This window comes from Equus asinus, chromosome 30, assembly GCF_041296235.1.
Source record: "Equus asinus isolate D_3611 breed Donkey chromosome 30, EquAss-T2T_v2, whole genome shotgun sequence".
NCBI classification, from domain to species: Eukaryota; Metazoa; Chordata; class Mammalia; order Perissodactyla; family Equidae; genus Equus; species Equus asinus.
In genome coordinates this window covers 20395928-20421106 of record NC_091819.1, presented here as the reverse complement: position 1 = coordinate 20421106, position 25179 = coordinate 20395928, and the positions used below count along the sequence as shown (strand labels likewise).

Genomic DNA, 25179 nt, shown 5'->3' with positions numbered 1-25179 from the left:
TACCTGAAGAGGGAATTAGAGCATCATGGAGATGTGAGTCATTCACAGACATGAAACCTGACAGAGAAAGTCTAAGTGGAGACGACATCGTAAGTGGCGGGAGCACTGGACAGTGAGTCAGAAGGCCCTGGTTTTAGTCCCAGCTGCACAGTTCACCATCAGAGTGACTGGCCCAGCCACTTAACCTCTCCAGGCCCCGGGGTCCTCTGGGAGACAATAGAGTCAGACCAGAGACCTCTAAGGTGATTGTCATGCCGACTGTGTGAGACTGAGCATGAGCGAGTTCTGTGAGGACGGCTGGGGGCTGCTCTTGATCCCACTTAGACTTTGCAAACATGTCTGTTTAAACTTTAGCAGGAATGCCCCTGTACTCACTAGCCCCAGGGCTCTCCCACTAAGTAAATGCATAAAAAATCAATTTCTGTGTCTATATCCTGTTTCTTCCCCTGAAGACTCATAGAGCAGTTTACAGAGAACTGGCAAACCCAGCCCTAGCTCTAAATTGATTTGGCTACATTCGATACACTCTTCCCTTTCTGGAATATGACTTTTCAGTTATAATAAGCCAAAAGATTGCTTTTCACACCTCTTTCATTTTTATGATTCTTTTCAAAGGCTTCTTATGCGGCTCACAGTAAAACTGCCTGGTGGGTTTCAGAGATTCGAAAGTATCTGAACCAGAAGCATCAAGAGCTCATAATGAGACCGAGGGTCTGAGGCCTTTGTGGTGGAGACGGGGGCCTTCTCCATCCCTGTTGCTGCTGCAGCTTTCGATCTGGAGAAAAGGAAAAGAGGAGATCCTGCCTTCCATTGAGACCCAGGGTCCAAATTACAGTTCTGCCCTTGACTTGTTCCTGAGCTCACAAACGCAGGGTGAGAAAGTCGGTGGCAGTAATGGAGATACCAGGACCCAAGAGGGTGACACAAGCCGAGAGAGCACAGAGGGACTGCAGGCCGGGACTCTACCCGGCGCTGTTCAGACCTCAGGGCCCAGGCACTGCCCCACCCAACAGGCTGCGTACCTCAACTCAGCGGTCCAGAGAGAAATAGCGTCCTCTGGAGTGTGGGGGCAGTCAGCATTCATGTCATTTGTTTTTTGGATTTTTTTCTTTGAGGAAGATTGGCCCTGAGCTAACATCTGTGCCCATCTTCCTCTATTTTATATGTGATATACCTGCCACAGCATGGCTTGATGAGCGGTGTGTAGATCTGCTCCCGGGATCCAAATCGGTGAACCCTGGGCTGCCAAAGTGGAATGTGCAAACTTAACCGCTGTGTCACTGGGCTGGCCCCTCGTTTGTATTTTTAAAGTGCCTGAGTACCTTTAGAAAAGCTGGGGTCTGGGTTCTCCAGAGAAAGCAGAACCAACAGGAGATATATACGTAGCTCACACACACACACACACACACACACACACACACACACACACACACACACACTATAAGGAATTGGCTAGTGCACTTCTGGGAACCAAGAAGTCCAAGATCTGCAGCTGACAGCCTGGAGACCCAGGAGAGCTGATGATGTAAGTTCCAGTCTGAGTCTGAGTCTGAGTCTGAGTCTGAGTCCAAAGGCAGGAGAAGATTGATGTGCCAGCTTGAAGACAGTCAGGCAGAGAGAAAGAATTCTCTCACTCAGCCTTTTGTTCTCTTCAGGCCTTCAACAGATTAGACAAGGCCCACCCACACTGGAGAAGGCAGTCGTCTGCTGGCTCAAATGTGAATCTCATCCAGAAGCACCCTCACAGACAAGCCCAGAATAACGTTTCACCAAATCTCTGGGCATCCCATGGCCCAGGCAAGGTGACACATCAAATGAACCATCGCAAAGACTGTCTCTTGTAGACAAGTGCCACATTCTGAATTGAATTTAACTGCCCGCTAGGGGCTGCCACTTCCGAGGACTTATCAAAATGGAATGTTCCCTTTTCCTGCCACTTTCCCCCAAAGACACATACTGGAAACCATTCTATGAACTCGTTTCTCTTCTCCAGGCTCTGGCTGCTTCGTTCCAAAGCATACGCAGAATTTGAAGCCTGGGAGGGAAATCGGTGGGGACTTCAGGAATACACATTCCTAGGAGACGATGATTTGAGTGGCCCGCACGCAAGCTATTTTCCGCTCCTCTTCCCTGACTCCTCAGCCAGCTCTCCCCCTTAATGGGTCTGTTATCTGGTGGGGCTGATCTTCACCATTGTAGAAAGACACTGAGAAAACCACTCTACAGAAAAATGACTCAGGCTGGGAACTGATCCGCTGGGGGGTAATTTGAAAAGTGGACTCTGAAGCTCTCGCAAGCCCTAGAAAATTACTGTCTTGCTCAATGGGATTTAGTTGTCCAAAATGAAGAATATTCTCTGCTTGTACCATCCTGTTTTCTGATTGCTCTCTTTTCACCACTTGTGCCCGTCCTCTCAATCAATGGCTCAATCCCATGGCCAGTGGCAGGCTGATCACCAGCACTGTGCCAGGCCTGGACACAGGGCCAGAGGTTAGTTATGGGTTATGTGAAAGCAGAGAAAGTGGATGCGAATCCTTTTTCAAAAGGGAAGGAATAAGTAAAGAAAGAGGACAGAATTGGATTCGTGAGGAAATTCGGTTGTTCTCACATTGTAATTTTCATGACGCTCTCATCATTTATTCATTAGAGCAGGAGTCATTTTTCTGATGGATTCAGGGCTGGATCTTCAGCACTCGCTTGAATTATCTGTCCTTCTCTGACACAGAATAGCTTGGTGGCCCTGGGCAGGGAGGTGTGACAAGCTGAGGGGTCTATGCTTAGGACTCAGCAGTCTGCGTGGCCCAATTGTCAGCAGGGGTGACTGGCCAAAATGGTGTGTAAGGGGAGACATGTATGTCTCAGCCAAGTTGCTAGCACAGACCAACCTCTGGCCCTACTTTGGAGAGAGAGGAGGAGGGGTGAAGTGCTTGAAGATGTGGATAGAAGAAGGTTGTAAAAAATTAAGGAATGTAGTCCACTCAGGTTGGGAGAAGAAAGGAAGGTGAGAGGTGTTAGGAGAGAGTGTGTCAGTGCTGGGGGAGAGCATTTCACACCCCCCTTGTCTGTGGGACTATCAGAGCAATAGGTGTTGCTGTTTGGTGGGACGGGGTTGGGTTGTTTGCCTGATGAGTCAAGCAGAGTAGTTGGCATGTGGCTTTGTCTATCCAACCATCCGTCCATCCATCCACCCATCTATCCTTATCCATTCACCCACCTATCCTCTATCCATTCATCCATCCATCTTCTATCCATCCCTCCATCCATTCACCCACCTATCCTCTACCCATCCCTCAATCCACCCATCCTCTATCTATTCGTCTACCCACATTCTATCTGTTCATCCATCCATCCATCCATTCATCTTCTATCCATCCCTCCATCCATCTATCCACCCACCGTCCTCTATCCATCCCTTCATCTATCCATCCACCCATCCTTCATTAGCAGCACTGTGGAATGCCCACACTCACTGCATACCATGCTAGGTGATGAGGAGATGAAGAAAAAGACCTGGTCTCCCCCTCCAGGAATTCACAGCCCAGTGGGAGGGACAGCTAAGTAGACCAGCAATGACAGTCAGGGTGAGGAGCGCTGTAAGAGAGGTGAGCCTGGGGTGCCTTGATGGAAGAGAGGCCTGCTATTCAGACTCTAAAGGGGGAGGGAAGGCTCCCAGAGGAGGCCTTATTTAACTGAGTCCTGAAAGATGAGCACGTGTAGGGAGCATCCTTCTCTTAGTGGATGTTCCAGCGTAACTGCCTTTCCTGCCTCAGTGGAAGGCGAGTCCCTCCTCCAGGGTTTGGGTCCCCTCCCTGCCCACATCCAGGTGGGGGGACCTTACCTCGTCTGCCTCCCCTGTGCTCCCGCTCACCTGCAGCCTTTCTTTCTCTCTGCTGCGTAGAGACATATTCAGATCTCTTTCATCTTAACATTTTAATACAATGATAATAAAACCCCTCCCTTGGCCCTGACCCCGGGATAACTGCCACCCTATGTTCCGTTCACACTAAGCATCTTGAAAGAGAGACCATTCTGACTGTCACCCTTTCCCCTTCAGACATCGGCGGGCAGGCTCCTCCCCCAGGGGTAGTTCTTCCTGTCCCTGAAGCTGTCCGGGCAGTGGTCCCAGTGTCCTCCCTCTTTAGCGGGGGGATGCTTCTCAGACCTTTGCTTAGCTGACCTATGGGTGACGTCTGACGTGGCCCTCATCCTTCCTTCCTGATCCCTTCCCCTTGCCTCAGTGACACGTCAGGTCTTCCTTCTCCATGGCCCTGTGTTCTCAGTGTCCTTCGTGGGTGCCTCTGTCTTAGTTATGTGTCCTCAACGGCTCTTCCTCTCATTCCATATTTGTTCCCAGGAGAGCACGCCCACCCATGCCTTCAGCTGCCACCCGTGCAAGACACCCAGCTCAGGGACTGTGGAGCTTCAGGCTCAGTTCTCCAGCTGATCACCAGACACTCTGCCTGGGTGTCCCCGGAGATCTCAAACTCACGCACTCATTGTCCTCCCAGGGCCACTCTTCGTCTTGCCCTGTCAATCTAAGAGCACGGCACCGCCATCTTCTCTGTCGTCAGCGTCAGAACCTGGGAGTCATCCTAGATGCCACCTTTTAACTCGTTCTCCTCACCCCACACCCCCCGCAGTCGGTCACCAGGTTGTGTGGTTCTGTGTCCTTAATGTCTTTGTGGCCATCTCTATTCCATTGCCTCTGCCTTCTTTCTGACTCATCGTTTCTCACCCCAATTACTGCAGTAGCCTGGCAGTTCCACAGATCTCAAGGTCTGGCCCTCCTTTGGGGGCTGGAGGGCTGCCTAAGTGTCATTTGGAGAGCTTTCTGAAACTACAGGCCCCACCCAGAAAGATCCCAGATCAGTGGCTCCATCTTTTTTCACAGCTGCCCCCAGGATCCTCAGGTGCAGCTGGTGGCCTGGGAGGCACTTCTGATGATCTTCCTGCTTGGTCTATACCAGTCAGTCCCCCACATGGGTATGAGAGAGATCGTTCAAAAATGCAAATCTGATCCCAATCATGAGTTTGTTCAAAGCTCTCCGTCTCCGCCACAAACCGCCTGCTCGCATGTCAAGTCTGAAGTCTTAGCTGACACATACAGCCTTTGGGATGTGCCTCCGTCTCTTGCCCTTTTCTCATCCCCCAGGGCTCCAGCTACAGCAGCACCCTGCCCTCAGCCTGGCAGAATCACCCCTTACCTGAAATATGCTTAGCTACCTCCCACCCCCATGCCTTCCGGCTTCTCTCTGCTACACCCTTCCAGTGGCCAGTGTCTGCTCATCCTAAGGATTCAGCTTGAGGCCTTCCAGAGGCTTCTCCATCCTCTGTTGCAGCCCTTAGCTTAGCCTTCTGAGGCCACCCAGACTGATACATGTGCCCAACCTCAAAGCTATGAGAGCAGAGACAGGTTCTAGTTGACTTACAGTGTGTGTGAGAGAATGACTTTCACCTACAGACTGCCAGAAATGTCCAGACCACTCAGGTTCTGTACGTTCATGCTGCTAGGCTTTCTAGGCTGTGATGGAATCATGAATTCCATTACTGCTCATTCTGCCACCTCAATGCCATAATGGATGTGCGTTGAAAGGACCCACCCTGAGACCGCCAGACTCTGAAAGAAATCATTGACATTCATCCCTTAGGAAGTGCTTGACAATCTACAGTACTTGCCTTCTAAATAAAACATGAAGCCATCACTTAATGACTTGCCAATACTTTACAGCCCTCCCCGCAGACAGCTGTTAATCACCCCTCTGCCGGGCTGGACACAGCCTGGCATGTGTCCATGCCATCAGGGTGCTCAGTACCAACAGTGAGAGAGGAGAGCTGAGAAGGCTGGATGGCGTCTCCTTCATCAAAGCATCCTCTGTTTGATAAAATATCACACCTGCTCCCGCTCAAAGATGGAGAAGAATTGCTTGTAGATGCTGTCTTCCCTCCTGCCTTCCTCCTTGGCTTTTCGCTCACTCCACAATGCCTCATGGCCTCTGTAGAATGAGCACTTTATGACTTTGGGACATCCCGCCACCACAGTGCCTCGTGTGCTGTGTGGCTTTCAGCACAGCAGCGCTGGCAGGACTTCCAGGGTCATGAGGCCAGTCATGGTGAGCAGTGAGTGAGTCCTGCATGAGCACATGAAAGTTGGGGTGGTGGAATCACCTACCAGCTTGAAGACCTTTTGCAAGATTTGATTTTGTAAGAAAACGGTGTAGAATGCCTTCATAGCGCTCAGGAGATTATGGTCCTCTGTGATGCTTATGTTCCTTCCCTTTGATGGTATGTTTGGAGCGTTATGCACATGGAGGACCCCTTCTTATCCTTGGCCTTCCCCAACCAGCTCATGACATCCCTGTTTGTTTCAAGGATCTGCCTTCATCCCAGCCGTCTGGGCATCTCCCTCACCTGCATCCAGCCTGTTGACGAGGGGACCTGGAGCCGAGCTGCCTCACATGCGTGCGCCCTCCTCTCTGCCTCCAGCCCTGGCAGGCCCATCACCTCTCCCCCGCACCATTGCCTCAGTCTCCTGGCCGAGCTTCTGGGCTCTTCTTCCTTCAGTTAATCCCTCAAGCTGCCATCCTGTCGAGCTCCCGGTGCCCTCTGCCCTGCTCCATGGCTCCACACTGGCCGCCTCGCTTAGCCTGGCTTTCTAGGGTCATCCCAATATGTCTCCAACTCCGTTTTCAGCTCTGTTTATTCAGTCAGCAAACATTTGTGGAGCACTTCCTACACAGAACTGGGATAGATTCTGCGGGATACCAAAGGGAAAAATGTCACAGGACCTGTCCTTGGAAGGGCTCATGGCCCTGGATGAGAGGTGGCCATTCTCCAAATAATTCAGTGTGGAGCTGTGTTCACGTTACACTGGTGGAACAAAGAGGGGATGGGTTGGGGAGAATAGGGTTAAGGAAGGCATCCCAGAGGAGGAGAAACTTGAAGTAGGCCTGGCAGACGGAGTGAGGGCAAGGGGAAGAGGAGATGTGGGTGTCCCACAGCCTCTCCTGCACACACCGTAGAAGTCTCATATCCACTTGCTTGCTCCCCACACAAGGCCCGCTCTCCTCCCCTCCCCGGCCATTGCTCATGCCATTCCCCTGTTAGAACACCATCCACACCTCCCTCCACAGAGTCAGTTCCGTCTGGTGAAATCTTACCCATCCTTCAAGGCCTGACTCAGATTCCATCTCCTCCTTCCCTGCCGACTCCTCCCCGCTCGGCTCCCTTCAACATTTTGTATTTCTGTTGCAGCATTTACTACTTTGTATAGAGTTGTTTGCTTTTCCTCATCTCCCTACTCCTGGAACCTCCTTGAAGGGCTACATTAGCCATGGAATTGAAACCTCTAATAAGTCGTGTTCTAAGCAAAGAGCAAACCACAGAGGGAAATGTGCGCTAGAATGTCTCTATTCTTGGCTTTCTGTAGGTGCCATTGGGTGGTCCCTGGCGAATGAAATAATACAGCATCTGCCATTATCTAGGAAGACCCTCGGCATTAGAATACGTTCAGAGGCACCTTTTCTTCTCTCTGTCAATGTAGGGTTCGATGACCTTCAGGTGTGTGCTGATCCAGGCGTCCCCGAGAATGGCTTCCGGACACCCAGTGGAGGGGTTTTCTTTGAAAGCTCTGTCACCCGATTTCACTGCCAAGACGGATTCAAGCTGAAGGGCTCTACAAAGAGACTGTGTATGAAACATCTTAATGGAACCCTAGGCTGGATCCCGAGTGATAGACCCGTCTGTGTGCAAGAAGGTAAAGTGCTCACCCCCCCCCCCCACCGTCCTCCCAGGAAGCCACTCATGTGCTCAGCTTGCATGGCCATGACCACAAGAATGGGAGACTATGTGCCGGAGGGGGCAGTACCCGGGGCTGCTCGCTCTGCTTCAGGGCTCACCCTGCATCCTGACAGAAGAGCATGAGTGTGTCATGAGGGCTGGAGGAGGGGAGAGATTCATCTCAGCATTGGAAGTAATTGTCTTCCTTCTCCATCTCAATTACAGTCCAATTCATCACCATTTCTGTCAATGCAAGAGAGCAACTCAGATAACATTAAAGACTATTTGTTATTGGGCTGTCAAATCAGCCCTCGTTTCCATGTTACTCAATAAAAGGCGCAGTAAATATATTGAGTAAAAACTGCATATAATGATACAGAAGATGCATGTGCTACTGAGGATTAAATCAATTGCTACTTATCAGGTCTGTGTTAGACATGATTCATTTAAAGAAAGAAAGAACTGTGGCAAGCAATGACAGATTGACAAGGTAGACATTTATTTCTAGTAATTAGCCCTAAATCTGTTGGTTGAAACAACTTTATGTATTTTTTTGTTTTTACTCTATGGAGACACTTTTGGAGTTTCAAAGAATGCATTGAATTTAACTAATTGGATTGCCAAATTGTTATGTATGTTAGGTATCTCCAAGGATCAGCAAGGCTGATGTAGGAATAGGCATGAATCGAGAACTGATTCTAGCCCCAAATTTCCATGAGGCATGGAACTTACATTTCATTGCGTTCATTAGAAATGAATTTCAGTTTCTCTTAACATCATTATTGATTTTATTTTGGGATGGAGCTTTTCTAATAACGATATGTACACTAATATTCTGATTTAGTGTGTATCATCTTTATGCAACTTTTTAAATAATTTAATTCAGCAAGCTTTTATCAGGCATCTATTATGCTCCTCATCGGAATTATCAAGGATGAGTAAGATGATGTGTTACCTTTAAGATACTTGTTATCTTTGCTTTTATTTTCAAGGTATTTTTTTAAAAAGCCAAAATTAATATAAAGAATTAAGGTTTTTAAGAATAAATACATTTTTTTCCTTTTACATGCAGCCATGCGAGCTGTGATTTCCGTAAGAGTCTATTACTTAAAAGATTATCTGGTTTGTCTATATAGACTTCGCTGCTAAAAACTATGGCCTAAGATACCCAGTGCTTGAAACCCAGACAAACTCAAAAACATCAGAGAACAAAGAAAACCAATAGACTTCCTGAATATTGCCCAGAGATGAAGGCCCTCCATTGTTTGAACATCCTAGGAAAAAAAAAAAAGGTTTATCCCTTTTAGATGAGCTGTTTTCCAACCCTGTACGTAACTACAAAATACATAGTAATTCCAGGAAAGGGAGGGAGAAATCACGTTGGAGTAGAAGATTCTGTTGTGCGGGTCTGTGTGCATAATTCTGGACACTCAGCCGCAAATTTGCGGGAGGGGCTGTGCACATGGGGACAGCATTGGAGATTCCGCTTTCACTGTGCAACCATAAAATAAGACCTGGTGTTTGCAAAGGAGGGTCCAGGACTCTGTAATCCAGTTAAGATGTTGTGTTCTAGTCGTCATTTTAGAAAGTCTGGAAGAACAGTATTGCCTTTCTAAGTACAATAGTGTCATTATTTTTAACGTTAATGGTAATTTTGTCGGTCTTTGAAAGATCTGTATAAAGAGACTGCTTTTGTTGCCCTGACGGTGGAGAAAATCATAGTTGTTAATGTCCTGGTAAGTCTTCTTTATTCTACGTGGTTTACAGGGGGCGAGGGGCACAGAGAAGTCTGTACCCTGGATGTCATAGAACAGTGAAGAAGCTAAACTTTTTTTCCCTCGATTTACTCCCTGATCAGGATTTATGCTGGGCAAATAGTAAGGGCCGCTGAATTCATTTGTTTCCCTTGTCAGGTAATTCTTAGAGAGCTAATGGATTTTCGGGTGGTGGTAATAGTAATAACAGTAATAAATTATCACAGCTTTTATAGGTCATTAAAGTTGAAAAGTGCTTTCGGATTCACTGTCTCATTTCACATGGCAACCACCCTAAAAGATGAGTCTTATTGTCCTCGTTTCCTGATTGGGAAACTGAGGCTCAGAGAAGTTCACTCACTTTGCCAAAGTCACACAGCTGAGGGGTAAGCAGCAGATCTGTAACTAGTTCTAAGCGAGTCTTTTTTCCTTTACAAGGCTATGTCTAGCTTTCTTCTTTGTGCCGCAAAAGCCCCCCCTCTGATCAGTTACTCAACGGCACATTGTTACAGCAAATGGAGTTGTCGACGTTCAGGGTTGAAGGGACTCATAGAAATCATATAATCCAAGCTCTCATTCTAATTTAGGGTTTTTTTGATCAATAGAGAAACTGAGTCTCAGAGAAGTTAAGAGCCTTCCCAGAGTTAAATGATGATTTAGGGACAGATCTGTTTTAGCCCCATCTTGTCACTGTGACCTGGACTCCCTCCAGTCTTTTACGCTGTCAGCCAGTTCTGCCTGAGACGCAGATTTTTAAAAAATAGGTTCATATGCGTTAAAATGCTCTATAACAGTAATGTGCTCTACAGAAGCAAGGTGGTGTTAGGCAGGTATTTCCTCGAGCATTCGCCCAGATTGCCTTTTATTCTCCACTTCACTCTGCCACATGCACCAGCTGTCTCCCTTCTCCCACGACCACTTTCTTCCAGTCTAAATTGCTTATTCCAAGTAAACTCAACACAGAAAAGTTTGGACTTATAGAATTGCTAATACAGGCGATGAGTGAGTTTCATGGCATCTAAAGCCTTCAGCCTAAGAGATGTCCCTGCTTCTCTGAGCGGCTTCTGCAAGCCTGGAGCCTGCATGTCCCTAAGCAGGGGTGAGAGTGATTATGGTCTAGGGAGCAGGGGAGGTGACCGGTAGGGAGGAGAGGAGACCCTGGAATTGGCACAGGACTGCTGACATAGTAAGTACAGTGACCAAAGGCCAGGTGATAGCCACCATCTGGGCCTCTTCCTTTCCAATACCACTCCACTAGTCTAGTGGGGGACATTTTCCCTGGGTGAATAGGTCCCTTCCCCACATTTCCTAAGGAAAGGTAGAGGTAAATAAGATTGACTTTACCTACATCCACTTGACAAACTCTTGTTCAACACATGTCAACTCAGGGCACGGAAGGATGCTCTCCGGGCCCTGCAAGTCTTTGAAGGGGCTGAGTCACTGTCGTGGTGACTCAGGCTATGGTTTGGGTTTGCACGCCATCAAGAAGTAGTATATTTTAAAAATAAATGTCCTAAAGAGACGAAAATAAAATTAATTCCAATCTATTTATATTATGAACAAATATCATAGGGGAGGGGCAGAAAAGAATCAGTCTATACCTTGCCAAAACCTATTTGTTATCAATGTTAATGGAAATGTTTCATGACTTAACCATCCCTTGGTACAGCTGGGATACAGAAGCCATCTGAGCTCTTATGGCGTTGGTTATACTAGCTGGATACAAGGTTTCGTTTTTGTTTTTTACAAAGAGAGCTCAATAAATGATGGTGCATAGTTCCTGGGTAGGGTGAGAGCCTTACTTAGATTATGAGTCAACGTTCCACGACACCGAAACCCCTCCTTACTTAGTAGTCTCATTCCTGGGGAGGATGTTTGGGACATTTCTTAAGGACAGACCCCTCTGGCAGGAGCTTAAGCTTCTGGGTGGATTCAGGGTGTCCCTTGAGAACCTCTGGGTGAGGATGACATGCTCCTGGGACAGAAACACTTCTTCTTTTCTTCTTTGAGTTTCTTCTTCTGGAGTGTTCACTTGCGGAGGTAGGAGGAGACTAAATGAGAGCTGCTGTGGGCGTGCCTTTTTATGAAATGGGGTTTTAGCATTTGAAGACTTCTTCACAGAGCTCTGCTTTACTTACCTTCTCCTTGAGCAGCTCCATGCATAGTGGTCTCCCTGGTCATTTGGTTGCAAGTAAATTTCCAATAAATCCATGTAAAGCAAATAAAAAAGAATTTCGGGGAAGCTGGAGTCCGGCAGGTCTTGCAGATGGCTCATTTCAACGTGAGTCTTCCGCAGCAGGTTCAGTCCCAGCTTAAAGGCACGGTGGAGCTCTTCCGGACAAGCCAGGCATAACGCTATTGACGGCTTCCGCGTCTGCAGAGTGCCACTCACTGAGGATGAACTGGCTGAGCAGAGGCTTGCTCAGGAAACCCTGCCGCTGTGATTGGCTAGTCAATTCCTTGTGAGCTGGAGAGGAGCAGAAGGACTGACTAGGAGATAAAAGGGTTGTTTCATGTAACCCCTGTAAGGAGAGCCCCCCACCCCTTGGGATGGTTTTCCTCGCTGTGAGAATGTCACCCACCAGCATGGCCCCTTGCTGACACCTGGTACCTAGGTCCTGCAGCGCCATGTGGATAGCGGGGGTCTTGCAAGGTGGAGCCTGTGAGCATGAGCTGAGGCAGACAGGGCCGGAACTGGTGACAATCCAAAGAACAACCTCATGCGACCCTTCAGTGCTTCTGTGGGAAAGGTGCCTCCCTCTGGGAGGATGTGGGTACAGGTGACGGGCTGTAGCCACGGTGCCTGTGACGACCAGCTCCACACTGGATGTCACCGTTTATACCCTGCGTGTCTGAGCAGGCAGCTCTCATCCATGAGTGGGAGCGAGGCCCAGCGTGCTGGCGGCTGTTTCCTGTGGCTGCTTCCTGCCCTGTCTTCTTTCACCACTTGGCCATTGGTCTGGTGGAGCTCATCTACCTCTGTCTTCACGTCATGCCCCTCAGCCTTTAGATGGATGCTCTGGTTGAGACTTGCATCCCTCAGGTGGGCCTTTGCCTGTGAATACTCACACTCAGCTCCTTCAGAAGTTGCTGATTTTTTTTCTAGTCTTTTCTTTTACTGATTTTCCTGACTTTGGGGCTGCAAGTGCAGTTGGCTTCAGCCATTTATAGTCACTCACACGCAAGGAAAGCACATGAGCATTCTTTCCTTCCATACTTCTGATTGGCTTAGCACATATTTTACCATTGCTTTCCCCACAATTCACAGTATTGTCATGAGTGGAGAATGAGTTTTCTGTAGGGCATTGTGACTTGAGTTGGCTGTCCCAGGTCCTGCACTTTGGGGATGCTGACAAAGACAGGCAGGCGTTCAGAGAGGCAGCAGTTGACGGAGAAGGAGGAAGATTCCTAGAAAACCATCCAGAACCTGCCCCACCCCCATCACTAAAGGTACAGGCTCCCTTGGTGATGGCACCCTGCTCATCAGCGGCATGCAGACCTGTCCCCGGCCTCCACATTGCCTTTGTGTCCTCCTCTCAACAAGACTGCATTGTTTTAAGGAGGTGTCTATCCTATGCGTCAGGTACCATTGCTTTATCTTTTTTAATTACTACAGCAACCCTATCCAGAAAGTTCTGTTACCTTCTCTGCAAATGAGAAAGTGGAGGGTCAAAGGGGCTCAATTTCCCCCGGTCTCATAGGTAGCCAGTGGCAGCACTAGGATTCGCATCCAGATCTGTGCTTTCCAGTGCATTCATCTCACCTGACCAAAGATGATTTTTCCCGGAGAAAGGGAGATGGAGCAGGTGACACAAATCATAATGGCCCCAGATCCGTGCCCGCTGGGGGAGGCATCTTACTTAAAGAGGTAGGAAGCTGTCCATGCAGGCTCGGGTTCCCACAGTCAGCCAAGGACAACTTGCATTAAGAACTTGTGAAATATACATCTTCAGACCTCCTGCATGAGTACGTTAGGAGTGAGACCAAGGACTGTGTGTATTTTTTAAAACTCCCAGCTGATTCTTACACACAAAAAGATTTTAAGACTCGCTCATGCAACGATATGATGATAGTATTTTACCAGGGGGACGAGAACGTGATTTTCTCTAGTGTCAAACGGAGCTCCCGGGAGATCATTAATTTTTAGACTCAGAGAATGTCAGTGTTGTCATTTTACGAAAGAAGAAACTAAAGCCTGTAGAATTGAAGTGACTTATACAGTCACATGACAAATACCCTGGGGTTGCCACCAGCATCCTGACTCCTAGTTCAGTGCTCTTTCTACTGTACTGGTGGTATGCAACCCAGGCTGTGTGTCAGACTCACCTGGGGGACTTCTAGAAATATTAGTGCCCAGAACTTTCTCCAAGAGATCTATTTTCATTGTTCTGGGCAGTGGGAGCTCAAGCATAGGTACTTCTGAAAGCTCCCAAGGTCATTTCAATTACCTCTGCCACCTGCTCTTTTTGGCTCCATCTCCCTCATTGTCTGGTTGTGGCTGCAGGTCGCACAGAGCACAGGAGAGCTGCCCCTGTCACTGCCCCAACTTGCTATGTCTCCACGCTCAGCCTCTCTTTGCCCCAGTTCCTTGCAGGGTGCAAGAGGGAAAATATTAATTCAGGCAGCAAGCGTTATTTTTAAATACTTACTAAAATATTTTGACTCCCATGGACCTGACCAGGATTGCTATAAAAGATGAATAATTTGATGTTAAGAAGGTTCTTTGAGCTTCCTGAGGAAAAGGTGCAATGTGAGCTTAAGTAGTATTATTATATTATAAATTTTTAATTTCAGATTCAACTTGACTCATGAGCTAAAGCTGGCAGTAAAGATGGCAGATCACTCCTTTCTTCTTCTTCTTCTTTTTTCTTTTTGGTGAGGAAGATTGGCCATGAGCTAGCATCCATTGCCAATCTTCCTCTTATTGCTTGAGGAAGATTGTCACTGAGCTAACATCTGTGGCAATCTTCCTCTGTTTTTGTATGTGGGACACCGCCACAGCGTGGCTTGATGTGTGGTGTATATGTCCGCGCCTGGGATCTGAACCTCCGAACCCTGGGCCGCCAAAGTGCAGCACGTGAACTTAACCATCTGCCACCAGGCTGGCCCCAGATAACTCCTTTGTTCATTGAAACTGGCGGGTGCAGGCATTTTTCAAAAGCAGGGTATTCATCATATTCCTTTTTTATAGTTACTCCTATATTAAGGTGAGTTGTCTCCTGGCTCCAGAGACTTCACGAAAACAGATGGATGCTTTAAAAAGGTTTTATTTAGAATCCTTTTCTTCTGATGTACATTTTCTATCATCTAAAGTTTCTTTCTTGTTGCCTTAGACATGGGTTATCAGAAACAGCAGCCTGTGCCCACAAGGGCAAATATTTGCGTGTCTTCCCCTAAGGTACTCTGTTCTCATTTTCCATCTTCTAAGATGGGCAACAGCAGAGAGCTGCCTCTCCCTGTCTCCAGGACCACTGTCATGTCTTATTTATGCTGCTTATAACAGAAGTCAGGGCTTCCCTGCACTCCCTCCCTTGTGGCTTCAGCATGAGTTTGGTTTTTGTTCCTAAAAAGATTTCTGTGACTTAAATGTGGTCATGACTTGAGCGGAAAAAAAAAAAAAATCCGGAGGAAATAAGGTCAGGTCCGATGGGGGCCGATGCAGCAAAGATAAGTGGCAGAAATGATCAGTTATCATCGTTGCAAGATGACAGCTGGACTGCTGCGGACGAGGGTTCACAAGCCTGTGCCGCCGAGCCCCTGTACGTGCGGAGGGAAAACCCAGATCACAGAGCCTTTACCAGCCACCTCACGTCGTCTCCCATGTCACGTGAGCGCTGGGATTTCGCCCTTTCTGTACAGGGGCCGTGGAGGTAGTGAGTTGCTTTAACTCACAGGATTATTAGGCAGATGCAGAACGGCGGCCTGAGCACGTGCACAGATCCTTGTCAGATCATGTATAAAGGTCACAAGATGATTTTTAGCAATCTTGAACACCAAGCTGATCATGGAGAGTCCCCAGAAAGCAGTTTTTCACAAGCTCGCAACTGAAACTACCCAGAATTAGGTTGGCTCCTTATGAAAAATGCAGGGCTGCCCCCACGGGTGTCCTTCCAAACCCATCGCAGCTGAAATTCATCTTCCCTCATGCCAGCCTTGAGTAGTTCGGGGCTGACCATGGCTCTCAGTCAGCATCTCGAGAGTCCTGTTACTAATGTATTCTCCTCGGAACCGCATGCTGGGCCTGCAGGAGCCAGAGGCCTCGGGTGCAGGGCTGCTGCCCAGCCGGCTCAGATTAGATTCTGTCCTTTATTACATTTGTCTGACACAGCTGCTAAGGGATGGGCCGGGGCTTGTTAAATCTGAGCCAGCCTCTGCTTTTGGACTGCTGTCTTCTGTCTATTCAATCACCTTACGTATTCATCAAGCCGTCTTCTCAACAGTTTGACTTCATGCGAATTGCCCAAGGGGCATGTTAAAATGCACATTCCCAGGCCCACTCTTTGCGGTTATTATGCACGAGGAATGTGAAGTTAGCAGGCACCTTCAGGAGATGCTCATGCTAGTGGGCTGCCGAGGCCACCTTGACATACTTGCCATAGGCATTTCACCAGTAGAACATCAAGATGCAGGCTGGAACCTTTGTAAGTCATCAGCCCACGAGAATAGCATTTGAACTGCTTCCTTTTATTTTTCTTGTGAGCTCTGCTCTAGCAACCAAGTGCCTTCTATCACCTCCTTGTGAAAGTGAAGGCGACTTTTCAGAAGCTGGAAAGAGACCTCAAGGTTTCTTTAAAGATAGAATAGTTAAAACTCTGCATATCAAGAGAAAAGCAAGAAATCAGATAGGTTTGTGTTCTAGGGCAAATCTCTCTGAACCAAACCCAGTTTTTTCTCCAACAACCTCTGTGTCAAGTTGCCTTCGGAAAATTGTTCAGGTTTTATGCTCAGAAATTTAAGTGCCTCCCCAATATCTTTAGTCATTCATGCCCCCAAATTCTGTTACACACTCTCTACTTGTCAGGCCCAGAAGCTCCCAGTTTAGTTGGGGGAGATCACTACATTTCTGGAGAATTTCCTTATTCTGCTTTCTGTATTAATTTTGTTGCTGTTGTTGTTATTGTCTTAACGTTTTTAAAATTTGTAAAATATATACATAGAAAAGTACACAAAACCAAATGGTCCAATGAATTATCACAGAGCAAACACCCATGTCACCATGATCCAGATGAAGATAGAGAGCATCACTGGCACCCCAGAAGCCCCATCCCAGTCACAGCCTCCCCCTCACTCGCAGAGGTGACCTCTTTTCCAAGTCATGGTGAGCATTTCCCATGGTCATAATCACTTAGCCCAGCGCTATGCCTTCTTAAATGTGGTACTATTTTAGCTTTAATTTACTTTTGCCTTTTTTTTTGTAGTTTATATACATGGAATTATAAAGTAAATATTATTTACATCCGACTTCTTTTACTTTATGTTTGCAAAATTCACGCATATTATTGCATGAGGCTGTAGTTCACTCATTGGCATCTCTGCATAGTGTGCTATTATATGAATAGACCATAATTTGAATTCTGATGTTAATGGAAATTTAGATTTTTTCCAGTTGGGTCTGTTACAAATAGTGCTGCTCTGAACATTCTAGAATATACCTCTTGATGAATATATATATATATTCATATATATATATATTTTTTTCGTATATATATATATGCATATATATATATATATATATATATATATACACACATTTCTGTTGGATATATACCTAAGAATAGCAGTCCTGGGTCATAGAATATTCCTGTGTCCACCATTAATAGGCACTGGCCAGTTTTTCAAAGTGATTGCACCAGTTTACACTCCAGCCAACAGAGTAACAGAGTCTCAGTTGCTCCTTGCCAACACTTGGTATTGTCAATATTTTAGCTATCTGGTGGGTATGTAGTGGTAGCTTGTGGTTTTAATGTACGTTTCCCTGGTGAGTAATAAGGTTGCATACCTTTTTGCGTGTGTATTGGCCACCTCGTTATTATCTCTTATGAAGTGCCTGTTTCATTCACTTGCTGTTTATCTATTGAGTTGTCTGTTTCTTATTGATTCTTAGGAGTTCTTTATGGATACTGGATACAAGCCCTTTGTTGGCTATATGTGTGGCAAATGTCTTCTCACTTTCTGTGGCTTACATTTTTACTCTCTGATTAATGTCTTTTGATGAACAGAAGATCTTAATTTTAATGTAGTCAAATTTATCAATCTTTTTCTTTATGTTTGCTGCTGTTTTTGAGGTCTTATTTAAAAAATATTTCCCTACTCCTATTTCATGAAGACATTCCTTATATTGTCTTCTCAGAACTTCATTATTTTGACTTTCACATTTAGATCTTTAATTCATCTAGACTCGATTTGTGTATATGATATAATTCAGCACCATTTATTTGAGACACTGTTGTTTTCCACTGCTCTACAGTGCCACCTTTGTCATAAGACAGACGTCCTGTTTCAGGACTCTCTGGTCTGTTCCATCGGTCTGTTTGTCTATCTTTGCATCAATTCTGTACTGTTTTAATTCCTGTAGCTTTATAAGAAGTCTTGACTTCTGATAGAGCAAGTTTTCCTGCCTTGCCCTGCTTGTTCAAGACTGTCTTGGCTCTTCTTAGCCTTTCCATGTAAAGGAAAGAATCAACCTATCAACTATCAAAACAAGTTTGAATTTTTTAATATGATTATTTTGAGTTTATAGATAAAGTTTGGGGAAAATAATGCCTTTATAATATCGAGTTTTCCAACCTACGAACATGGAATATTCCCCCATTTATTTAGGTCTTTTATAATTTTTCTCATTATTTTGTGATTTTCTGTGTAGAAGTCTTACATAACTTTTGTTAGATTTATGCTTAGGAATTCAAACTTCTTTGATGCTCTTGACGATAAATTTTTTAAATTTTGGTTTTATTTAATTGATGGTATGTAGAAGTTCATACATGCTAAACTCATTTATTAGTTTTACTATTTGTGTAAATTCTTTTGGGTTTTACCACATAAACAACCGTGTCATGTGTGACTAATACAACTTTTATTTCTTTCTTTCTGATCTTAATATCTTGTTTCCTGCTTCTACATTCTTGCTTTGGTTAGGAACTCCAGAACAATGCTGAATACAAGTGGAAAGAGTAAGCATCTTTGTCTTGTTCTCAGTCTTGAATGGAATGCCTTCAATATTTTTGTATAGGTTTTTAAAAAATCTTTTTTATTATATTAAAGGTGTTTACTTCAATTCCCAGCTTAAAAGTTTTAAAAAATATCGTGAATGGATGTTGAATTTTATGAAACACTTTTTCCAAGCTATTGAGATAATAATACTTTTCTTTTTTATGTTAATGTGGTGAGTTACGCTGCGTTATTGTCAAATGTTAAACCAACTTAGCATTCTCGAAATAAATCCAAGTTACTTGTGACGTGTTTTCTTTTTAATTTATTGTTGGATTTTGTTTGTTAATATCTTATTTATAAATTTTGCATTTATGTTGATGAGATAGATTGGCCTAAATTTTTCTTTTTTTGTAAAATTCTCAATCAGGTTTTACAGTCAAGGTTGTGCTCTGCTCATAAAATGAGTGGTTGTAATCTTCCAGAATAGAACTCTGAAAGAGTTTGTCTAAGATTGATGTTATTTCTTCTTTAAATGTTTGGTAGACTTCCTGGGGAAGCCACCGAGACCTGGAGTTTTCTTTGTAGAATGGTTTTTAGTTTTGAATTCAATTTAATATTTTGTAGGATTATAACCACTTTCTGTTTCTTCCTGTGTCCATTTTGGTAAATTGTACAGTTTTTGTTTGTTCTGGGAATTTGACTCCATCTAAAATTTCTAATTTCTTTGTATTAAGTTTTTTGTAACATCTTTTTTTTTTTTAAATGTAGGATCTGTAACGGTGTCCCTTTTTTATTCTTACATGGTTATGTGTGTGGTCCCTCTTTGTTTCTTGATCAGTTTCACAAGTGATTTATCAATTTTGTTGATTTCAAAGAACCGACTTTTGGGTTTGTGGATTCTGTCTTGTCTGTGTTTCTTTTCTATTTCATTAATGTTTGTTCTTTTCTTTCTTATTTACTTCCTTGTACTTTCTTTGGGTTTAATTTACTGTGCCTTTTCTAACTTTCTAGAAGAATTCTTAATTTGGGTATAATAACTCTAAATTTATGTGTACCTGATAGTATACCTCAAAATATGTAAAGCAAAAATTAATAGAACTTTAAAGACAAATCCATAATCACAATAAGATGTTTAAACTCTCCTCTATTAGTAATTTGTAGAACAATCAGGAAAAAACAGTGAGGAGGTAGAAAATTGAACGTTTGTTAGCAGACTTGACTTAACCAATTGCAAGGTATACATTATTTTCAGTTATTTCTCTTTTTATAATATGTGCATTTATGATTAGAGAGAAATTTAGAGCCATAGTTTTAGCTGTACAGCATTCATTTTAATATGTAGTATTTTTATTGTTATTTAGTTTAAAATCTTTTCTCTTTTTATTGTTATTTCTTTTTGGACCCATGGGTTATTCAGAAAGGTTTTACCAGTTTCCAAACATAAGAGAATTTTCTACTTACTTATTTCTATGTTAGTTTTATTGTGGCCAGAAAACAGGCTCTATAATTTCAGTCTTTTGAAATTTGTTGAGACTTTCTTTATGGCCCAAGTATGGTCAGTTTTTGTAAATGTTCTGTATGTGCCTAAAAGAAATGTGTAGCAGTCTTAGTCCTTCAGAGTGGATAGCTAAGAACCCACAAACAATTACTATCCAAGTGTTCAATATAAAAATAAATACTTGAAATAACAAAACACAAAGATATTAATTGCCTTTGCCACTGCAAATAAATGAAATACACCAATCCACGGGTCAAAGATAAACACTAACTATAGAAATCGTGCTTACTTATAATGACTTTAGTCTGTGCAACTGTCTTTTACGTGGCTTTTCTCAGTGGTTTTAAGCAGGGCAAAGTGATAATTCCACATTAACATTCAGCTGAGAGCCGCAAGGTCTTAAGTATCCTGTTCTGAGGCTTCTTCAGGTTTCGTAGGAGTCAGTGTCCTTTAGGGAAGAAAAACAGCCTGCACCAGCACTGCTCCCGAAGCAAAGCCGCCCCCCGTGGTGGTCCTTATTTTTCTGTGAAGCATCTGCTCTCTCCAGTTGTCTCCTTTCTGAACATCATCAACCCTTGCCTCCACTTTTCTCTGCCTTGTGTTGATTGTATCTGTCGACATCCTTTGCCTCCGTTGATTCTGTTCAGTGTCTTCAGCCTGACGCTGAGTAAACTGATGGCCAGGACGGTGTTCTCTGAGCATGTGGCACGAACGGTAGTTCTGCAGAACAGTAGAGGTGTGGAACACTGCCAATCTAGAATAGTAATTCTGAGGATTGTTAGTCTACGTTAAGTGAAAAAAGCATCCCATCGTGCAAAGTTCAGGGATACCCAAGACCACCCTCACCTCTGACACCAGCTGCAAGTTCAGAAGCCCCTAAAGCCAACCTCAGGTTCAGTAATTCACTAAAAGAACACACAGAACTCAGAAAAACCGTCATCCTCACGATTATGTCTATTACAGTGAAAGGATAGAGCCACGGGAAAGGGGCACGTGGGGTCCAGGAGTGACCAGGCATGGGCTTTCAGCTGCCCTCTCCCAATGGAGCTGTACGGACAGCGCCTGCTCCTCCCGGCAACAATGCGTGACAATGCACATGGAGTATTGACAACCAGGGAACTAGGTTCAACTAGACAACTGGACAGCTAGACTGGGTGTCTGGAGTTTTTACTGGGGCTTGGTCACGTACAGATGGTTGACTACTTGTGTGGCCGACCTTCCTTTCCAGTCCTTCCGAAAGTGGAGCTGACACTGCATGGCCCAGGGCCCCCCAGCCTAAGTCACATGGTTGACATAGACTGTCTGGTGTGGCTCAAAGTCTCCAGATCAACAAAGATAAAAGTTCTTCTCAGGTCGGACATTTCAAGAGCATAGAGGTTACTGTCCAGGACCCGAGGGCAAAGGTCAAACCTCTCTTTGGGCGAGGTTAATCCTCTACTGCAACTAGGGCAAACCCTTTTGGATATAAATCAGATCGTGTCGTGGCCCATGCCTAAAAAGCTCCAGTAGCTAGCTCCCCATCACATTAAAGTAAACCCCAGATTCCCCACCCTAATCTACAAGGTCCTGCATGGTCTGGCCTTTCTATCTCCCTCTCGCTCACTGCATTCGAGACGCATGGATCTTCTTTTGTGTTCTTAAGGACGCTCAGCTCTTTCCTGGCTTTTGCACCAGTTGTTCCCTTTGCCTGAAATGCTCTTCTCCCAGACCCACACACAACTGAATTCTTCTTCTCATTAGATCTCAGCTTAATAAATGTCATTTCCTCAGAGGCGCCTTCCTGTCTACCCAAATTAAGGGAGTGCCGGAGTCAGTCCCTATCATGTGACCTTGTTATGTGTTCATCAGAGCAGGGATCGTTGCCTGTTATTTTCTAGCTCATTTATCTGTTAATTTGTCTGTTAGCACAGTGTTCCTGCAAGTGCCGTAAGAGTAGGATTCTTGGCTTTTTCTCTACCCCCAGCTCTGGAACATATTGGACCTAGAGTAAGGGCTCAGTAATTCTCTGAATAAATGAATGAGTGAACAGACGGATGAATAAATAATAAGCTTTGTAAATGCTGGCCTCAACAAAATCCAGTAGAATTCTTCACAGCAAGACTGTCAAAGGCTTAATATGTAATATGAATTGTGAATCTCCAAGTGTGTATCTGGTATTCACGTTCCTGGGAACCCTTTTTGGGGAGCATTGATGTTGAAACCTGGTGTTTTTAAGGAATCAGATTCATTTTCACATGTAACTAACTGTTTACAGAAAAACAAATCTGGGGCCGGCCCCACGGCTGAGTGGTTAAGTTCGTACTCTCTGCTTTCGCAGCCTGGGCTTCAGCAGTTCGGATCCTGGTGCTGACCTAGCACTGCTCATCAAGCCACGCTGAGGCGGCGTCCTACATAGCAGAACCAGAAGGACCTACAACTAGAATATACAATGATGTACTGTGGGTTTTGGGGAGAAGAAGAAGAGGAAAAAAAAGAAGATTGGCAACAGATGTTCGCTCAGGGCCAATCTGCTACAAAAAAAAAGAAAAAAGAAAAACTAATCTGAGACACGGCACATATTTTTTAAAATTTCTTTAACTCTTCCTGCTCCATCTCCATCCTTTAGGAGTCTGCTCTCCGCTAACTGATCAATTAATTTGTAGTTAGGTATAAATGTGTAATACTGCCTTAGGGCCTTTTACTTCCCTTTTATTTATTTATTATATTAAATCTCCATGATTATTAGAATCAGGATATAAAGATAATGACAGTGGTGGGCTGGTGAAAGATGATTTCTGGAATAAAAGCCAAAAGTACCCATTTATGCCCTGTATATGTAGGTTTTGATTGTTGACGTCATTCCACGTGACAGAATCACATGTTCATAGACCTTTTTTCCTCATCTTTGGTAACAAGATTTTTAAGGTGGCTTTTAAAAATTCTTTCTGTCGACCAGATGCATTTGTGCTGGAACATCATGTGATTTCTATTTGAAACCTTGGAATTGATGAAGATCACACAGTTTTTTCAGATCCTAATGATCCTGGTTTATTTCTTTGCATAGAAATAAGGTCTATAGTTATTTACTGCTTCAGACAGCTGATTGGAGCACATGCTTATTCCAGATGCCCCTTTCTTCCTACTTGACCCTCCTTCAGTTGGGGGATGGGGTGCCAGACATGGCAGATAAAAAAACTGGAAAGGAGTTGGATGATTTTTGTCCTGTCATTTAGTTTTGCGTTTGTTAGAGCTGGTCTATTTCAGTTTGGTCCTTATGCCTAGGACACAGCCCCTCATGGCCTCTGTACCTTGATGCCATTGAACTCCGACTTCTGACTCCCAGGTGACGTGTGACTCCTCTCACGTAGTAAATTGGTTCTGTGTCGCCCTATCGTGGCTCTTCTTTGAGCAGAGTACTTAAGTACTGGCATTTGGGAGGCTGTGAATTCCCTTTGAACCTTTTGTCATATGCTCCCCAGTAGTCCCCAACTCCTGCTTATGGAAACTTGGAGTTCTAATGAGAAGTTCCAAGCTTTCTGTATTATAGACCACTATGTAGAGAAACCGCGCTCAGAAACAAGGCTTGGGTGCTTCTGCTCCTCGTCAGCCAGTGTCCACCTGCCCACAACGTCCAAATGGACATTTCTTTCCATTGACTTAACGCCCTGTAGCTGGCCACGTCCTGAGTATACTGGTTAATTCTTGGATGGATTTTAAGTCAATCATGAAAACAGTTGTTTAGTCATATAGATTACTGCCACGGGATCCATTTATGGCCAAGATTTTACAGACGGATGCCTTGATAAATGTGCTTTTATTTGCTGTGAATAATTTCTGCATCGTGATATTGAAAAAAAATGTAATTCACCTTTTCCATTAAGAAGGCAGCAGTGGTGTGCAAAGAGTTGTCAGTTATCTTGTGACTCCAGTCAGGATTATTCTGGGATTGATATGGGGGGAATTCAGCTATTCCAGTAGAAAAACTATGGGTTAAACATGAACAGTTAGGAAACCCCTTTCCACAGCCTGCGACACAGAAACGAGAGGTAAAATTGAAACCAGAACACGGTTTTCCAGCCAAGGCGCTGTCTGTTGAAATCCACAGGCAAAGGGAAGGACTGGTGATGGGTTTCCTCAGGGGAAGACTTAGCGGCTGGAGCGGCCTCGGGGGCGGGGCGGGGCGCCGTGTGCTCACAGTGTTCTTGGGCAGGGGCCCACATGGCTCCCCTCAGCGTTTCTGCTTTGCTGGGTGTGTACCAAGGTCTGGGGCGCGGAGGGAATGTCAGAGGAAGTGGGAGACACAGTCCCTGCTCTCAAGCTAACGGTGGTAATGAGCAGACCTGAGCTTGCAAGCATTTGACTTTGGATGACCCGTAGGAGACAGTGAATGGCCACCACCCCTTTACTTCCAGCCACCAGAGCAGATCCCTTCTGCCCAAGGCTACCCCGTCACTGACATTCGGCCTGAGGTTTGCAGGTTCGGATCCCGGGTGTGGGCCTACACACCACTTGTGAAAGCCGTGCTGTAGCAGCATCCCACATAAAATAGAGGAAGATTGGCACAGATGTTAGCTCAGGGCCAATCTTCCTCACCAAAAAAAAAAAATAATAATAATGAAAAAATAAAAGTGGAAATAAATAGTTCATGCTAGAAGCTTATATGCATGTAAAATCAGAGACATTAAACAGAGATGTGCCCATAAGAGATGGAGAGAGACACATGGTGACCGATGTGACTTAAACCAGATGGGATTAGCTGGATGGTGGGAGGGGGCTGAGGGAGCAGGACCCCAAGTTGGCAGCACAGAGTGGAGTGGCCTGGGGGATAAACTGGAAGTAGTTGGGGTTAGAAGTGGACCCTTATAACTGATTCTTTGTATCTTTTAATCATTTTGTTGGGTGGGCTCCTTGGTTCTCCCCTGCACTCTCCTGACTCCCAGCCTCACCTCTTGTCTTCCCGTCCACGCGCAGTCTGCTCGTCCTCCATCTTAAGGAGCTGCTTGCTCTGAGCCTTTGCGACAT

The 25179-nt window shown here is 45.0% G+C and overlaps 1 protein-coding gene across 5 annotated transcripts in view; it reads left to right on the top strand.

The window, feature by feature from the left end:
* SUSD4 (sushi domain containing 4) overlaps positions 1-25179 on the top strand; it is a 123687-nt gene that overhangs the window by 56707 nt on the left and 41801 nt on the right. For 3 of the 5 annotated variants that reach the window (XM_070501440.1, XM_044762982.2, XM_070501441.1), the window contains exon 3: positions 7541-7753. The exons of the other annotated variants lie outside the window; for them this stretch is intronic. In XM_070501440.1, coding sequence (XP_070357541.1) covers positions 7541-7753 — 213 coding nt within the window. The remainder of the gene's footprint in view (positions 1-7540; positions 7754-25179) is intronic. 5 annotated transcript variants of the gene reach the window in all.